This window comes from Lathyrus oleraceus, chromosome 7 (genome assembly GCF_024323335.1).
Source record: "Lathyrus oleraceus cultivar Zhongwan6 chromosome 7, CAAS_Psat_ZW6_1.0, whole genome shotgun sequence".
Classification (NCBI taxonomy): domain Eukaryota; kingdom Viridiplantae; phylum Streptophyta; class Magnoliopsida; order Fabales; family Fabaceae; genus Lathyrus; species Lathyrus oleraceus.
The window spans coordinates 176,480,268-176,485,762 of NC_066585.1; the positions used below are offsets into that span (position 1 = coordinate 176,480,268).

Genomic DNA, 5,495 nt, shown 5'->3' on the forward strand with positions numbered 1-5,495 from the left:
TGCCACCGTTAGAACAGAGACAGAAAAGAGGATTTTGTAAATATCATAACTATCTTGGTCATAACACCTCTAATTGTCACCTTTTCAGGGATTTGGTTCAGAAAGCGATTCAAGAGGGCAGGCTGAAATTTGCTGGCCGCAAAATGAAGATCGACGTTGATCCTTTGCATCAGGAGGAGGCCCTGTTCGTGGAGCCAGTCTAGATCAACATGGTCGAGATCACCGAATACGATGAGGCCAACATGCTGGAGCAAACTGGGGAAAGCCCAGATGTCGATATAACTGAAGTTTACCTAAGGGCTGATGAAGACTTGGTAGATTTTCTGTATCGCTGTAAGAACAAGGGTTCACAAGTGTGTTTATGCCCAAGATGTGGTGCTGTCACCGACAAAATAGCGGCGGAGAATTTCCAGAAGCTGCAACTAGGAAAAAGCAAAAGGAATATGCCGACCAGAGGTTACCAGAATGAAAGAGGCTCAAAAAAGGTTGTGGGAAATAACCAGACAATGCCTAAAAGCTTCGTGCCATCGGCAAGTGCTCCTAGATGTATTTAAATCAAGCCTCAGGAAAGACAAAACACCCCACAAGGGGTTGCTGCTGCTGCTAGAGGAGGTCTAGCAATTAACTACAGGCGTGAATTTAAGTCTGAAAAGAGGACTCATATCTCTGAAAACTATTTTGGAAAGAACCCCATGTCGAGGACTCAATGGAGACGTTTTCAGAGGCGTGAACAGGCCGAAAGAGACGCTGCAAGAGGCATGACCAGTGAGGCGAATATTGGGAAGAAAATTATTGTGAAAGTCGACACAGCGGCGAAGGAATGGATAAGAGAGTACGTCCGTCGACCAACTGAAAAATGTTCTGATGAAGTGACTGATGACTTCAATTCAGAATCTGAAGCAAGTCTCGACATCCTGGTCAACGTGGTGTCAACCCTACCACAAGAATACAAGTGTGTGACTGAAGTCGAAGGATCGGTGGACAATGCTGACGCTGAAGAAATGGCTTTGCACCAACCAAGATGCTATTTTGTGCTGAACGATGGCTCTGCTGAAAGCCAAGAGGCAGTGTTCGAAAGACCAACGATGAACATGAAAAACCATTTGAAACCACTGCTGATAAGGGCAAAAGTGGAAGGCGTAACTGTCAACAAAATTTTGGTCGATTGTGGTGCCACGGTCAACATCATGCCACACCATAATCTGAGGAAGATTGGCAAATATGATACCGACATCAGGTCTAATAACGTGGTCTTGTCAGACTATGGAGGAAAGACGAAGAGCACCATGGGAGTGATTATGGTGAATATCACAGTGGGTTCAGTGACCAGACCGACACTATGCATGGTGATAGACGCTAAGCCAAGTTACAACTTGCTACTTGGCAGAGAGTGGCTACATGGCGTCGGAGCTGTACCATCTTCAGCACACCAAAGGATGGTGATTTGGAGAGAGGATGGGGTGGCCGAAAATATCGAAGCCGACCAAGGATACTTTATGGCCGACGTGAATAATGTCGGCAAGAAGGAGTTGGAAAGAAAACTGGCCAACATCTTTTCTTGCTTCCCAGCTGAGGATGTATATGCTAATCTAAGTGAATCTTTTGTCTCTCTGACTCTACATGAGACTCACGGTTTCATTTGGGATGTGGAACGCCTAGATGATCCACCCTACACACGTATCCGGCTGACAGGCTGGGGGGACAACACTGATGATGTCTGAATTAGAAGCGCTAAGAAAGATTTCGGCATACGTTGCCGAGAACAAAATAAAGTCGTCCTTAGAGGCTGAAGTAAACGTGGCTGCTGAAGCCTGTGCGTTACATAAAGAAGAACATATAGATATTGGGCCAGAACCCCCAGATAGGCCAACTATGGCTAAAAGGAACATCGACATGCAGTGTCTGGACTGCATTTATGACAATGAACCTTTAGGTTTTGAAAAAGACCCAAAGGCACCAGAGAAAATCCGACCAAAAGACCCCTTGGAAGAAGTCGACCTTGGCGAGAATGGCGATAAAAGGCCAACGTACATAAGCGCCAACATCGACAAAGAACTAAAGTCTGAGGTAATATCCATACTTAAAGAATTTAGGGATTGTTTTGCTTGGGATTATAACGAAATGCCTGGTTTAAGTAGGGATTTGGTCGAGTTAAAGCTGCCAATAAAAGCTGGAAGAAAGCCAGTGAAGCAGACGCCCATGCGTTTCGCCCCAGAAATCATGGCAAAGATAAAAACAGAAGTAGAAAGACTCCTGAAAAGCAAGTTTATTCAAACTGCAAGGTACGTCGAATGGCTGGCCAATATTGTGCCTGTCATAAAGAAAAATGGGTCTTTAAGAGTATGCATTGATTTTAGAGATCTAAATGCTGCCACCCCAAAAGATGAATATGCCATGCCCGTGGCTGAAATGTTGGTCGATCCGGCCGCTGGTTTTGAATATTTAAGCATGTTGGATGGTTATGCTGGATATAACCAAATTTTCATTGCAGAAGAAGACGTGCCGAAGACGGCGTTTCGATGTCCAGGAGCTTTAGGGACATATGAATGGGTTGTCATGCCATTCGGTTTGAAGAATGCCGGAGCAACATACTAGAGGGTAATGAACTCAATGTTCCATGATTTCATTGAAGATTTCATGCAAGTCTATATTGATGATATTGTGATAAAATCCAATGGTCAACGTACTCACGTCGAACATCTTCGAAAGGCCTTTCTGAGGATGAGGAAATATGGATTAAAAATGAATCCATTGAAGTGCGCTTTTTGTGTGCAAGCAGGCGATTTCCTTGGCTTTGTGGTGCATAAAAAGGGTATCAAAGTCAACCAAAGCAAAACAAAGGCCATTATGGACGTCAAGCCTCCGTCGACCAAAAAGGAATTGCAATCTTTTCTAGGAAAAATCAATTTCCTTAGAAGATTTATATCAAACCTAAGTGGTAGAACAAAAGCGTTCTCCCCACTACTTCGACTGAAGAACGAGGATTTCAAGTGGCAGGATGAACACCAAGAGGCTTTTGACAAAATCAAAGAGTATTTGACTAAGCCTCCAGTACTAGCCCCTCATGTTAGGCACGGGCCAATGAGGTTGTATATTGCAGCCTCAGAATCAACTATAGGAAGTATGTTAGTCCAAGAGGATGAAAAATGTGTCGAAAGACCAGTGTATTACCTTAGTCAAATGCTTAATGATCCTGAAACTAGGTATAGTGATATAGAAAAACTATGTCTATGCCTGTATTTTTCCTGTATGAAACTAAAGCAATATATCAAGCTTGTTGATGTGTACGTATCTTCCCACTTTGATATTATCAAACACATGTTATCTAAACCAATTTTGCATAGTCGAATTGGGAAATGGGCTTTAGCGTTAACAGAATACTCCCTGACATACGTACCTTTGAAAGCAATGAAAGGGCAGGTAGTAGCGGATTTTCTTGTCGACCATTCAATGGTCGAAATGGCGCAGAATCACGTAGATTTAGCACCATGGAGGTTATACTTCGACGGGTCAAGACATAAGCATGGATCTGGGATAGGAGGAGTCATAATTTCTCCAGATGGAATTCCATCAGAGTTCAAATACAAAATCGAAGGAGTATGCACCAATAATGAAGCAGAATATGAGTCATTGATTACCAGACTTGAACTACTGCTAGAATTGGGGGCAAGGAATGTCGAAATTATGGGAGACTCGGAGTTAGTGATTAAACAAGCATCAAAGGAGTACATGTGTGTTAAAGAAAATTTAATCATGTATTTTGTGGTCACTATCAGATTACTCAAGAGGTTTGAGCAAGTCAATCTCCAACACATTCCACAACAAGAAAACCAAAGAGCAAATGATTTGGCGCAGGAGGCCTCAGGGTATAAAATGTCGAAAGACCAGGATGAAGAGGTCCAAGTGAGAGAGAAAGTACGAGCGACAGTGTTGTCACCGTCAGATCTGGTGATCGTGAAGTTGGGAGCAATGGATAAAAACCATTTTGAAATTCTGGCTGTCGATGACGAAGGGGGAAGTGATTGGCGTAAACCGCTAGTCGATTACTTACGTAATCCCGTGGGGTCGACAGATCGAAAGATAAAGTATAGGGCCCTTAGCTACGTCTTGGTAAATGATGAATTATTCAAAAAGACAGTCGAAGGAGTGTTATTAAAATGCCTGGGAGAAAGTGAGGCATACGTGGCCGTGTCAAGCATACACAGCGAGGCGTGTGGAGCACATCAAGCAGGTTTGAAGATGAAATGGCTCTTGATGTGCTCAGGAGTTTATTTGGCCTTCAATGCTGAAAGATTGCATTGAATTTGCTAAAGGCTGTCAAGAATGCCAATTGCATGGGGGCATACAGCATGTGCCTGCAAGCGAGCTACATACAATTGTGAAACCCTGGCCATTTCGAGGATGGGCTCTGGACGTTATAGGAGAAATAAAGCCAGCCTCGTCGAAACAACAAAGGTATGTGTTGGTCGGTATCGACTATTTCACAAAATGGGTCGAAGTCGTAGCATTAACAAATGTGGACCAAGAAGCTGTGATAGACTTTGTCCAGAGTTACATCATTTGCAGATTTGGCATCCCAGAAACTATCACAACCGACCAGGGGTCAGTTTTCACTGGTCGAAAAGTGCAAGGATTTGCAAAAGAAATGGGAATCAAATTACTGACCTCTACCCCCTATTACGCACAGGAGAATGGCCAAGTCGAAGCTGCTAATAAGGTGATCATCAGCCTAATAAAGAAACACATAGGAAAGAAGCCAAGAAATTGGCATAAGACGTTAGACCAAGCTTTGTGGGTATGTCGAACGTCACCAAAAGAAGCAACTGGACAACCCCATTTCGACTGGCTTATGGGCTTAAAGCAGTATTACCAGTAGAAATTCAGGTCCAGGTGGTCAGAACCCAAAGGCAGTATGAAATACCTTCTGAAGATTACTGGAGTATGATGACAGACGAATTAGTCGATGTAGATGAAGAAAGAATGTTAGCATTAGACTCTCTACAAAGACAGAAAGAGAAAGTCGCCCGAGCCTACAATAAAAGGGTGAAAGGGAAAGTGTTTGCTGTCGATGATCTGGTTTGGAGGGTGATCCTGCCTATGGACAGAAATGATAGAGTTTTGGGTAAGTGGTCCCCAAATTGGGAAGGACCGTTTAGGGTTTTGCAGGCCTTTTCTAACAACGCATACGAGGTCGAAGAGTTGGCACTAGACAGGCGGATTTTAAGGGTGAACGGAAAGTACTTGAAAAAATATAGGCCTCTCCTTCAAGAGGTCAAAATTTTGGCAGACTAAATATCAGTCGAAAGAATAAGGTTGGAGATAACTATGTTAGAAACCAGCTGCAAAGGCATAGAAAATAAATATACAGTGCTAAAGGTAAGAAAGATAACATTAATGTGGCAAGAAGCCATTGTTTAAACATTACAAAAAAATTGTACAATCAATAAAATCGGTCAAATCTGGCCGAGCTTAGATTGGAAGGATTTAAGTTCAAA

At 43.0% G+C, this 5,495-nt stretch overlaps 1 protein-coding gene across 1 annotated transcript; it reads left to right on the forward strand.

Moving 5' to 3' along the window:
- The first annotated feature begins 4,797 nt into the window (after positions 1–4,797).
- Positions 4,798–5,292, forward strand: LOC127102737 (uncharacterized). The gene has a single exon (XM_051040076.1). It carries the CDS (start codon positions 4,798–4,800, stop codon positions 5,290–5,292), a length of 495 nt encoding a protein of 164 aa, XP_050896033.1.
- Positions 5,293–5,495: the final 203 nt, after the last annotated feature.

Excerpts from the sequence above, each read along its gene's own strand:
- LOC127102737 (XM_051040076.1), top strand. The coding sequence starts at position 4,798 with ATGTCGAACGTCACCAAAAGAAGCAACTGGACAACCCCATTTCGACTG.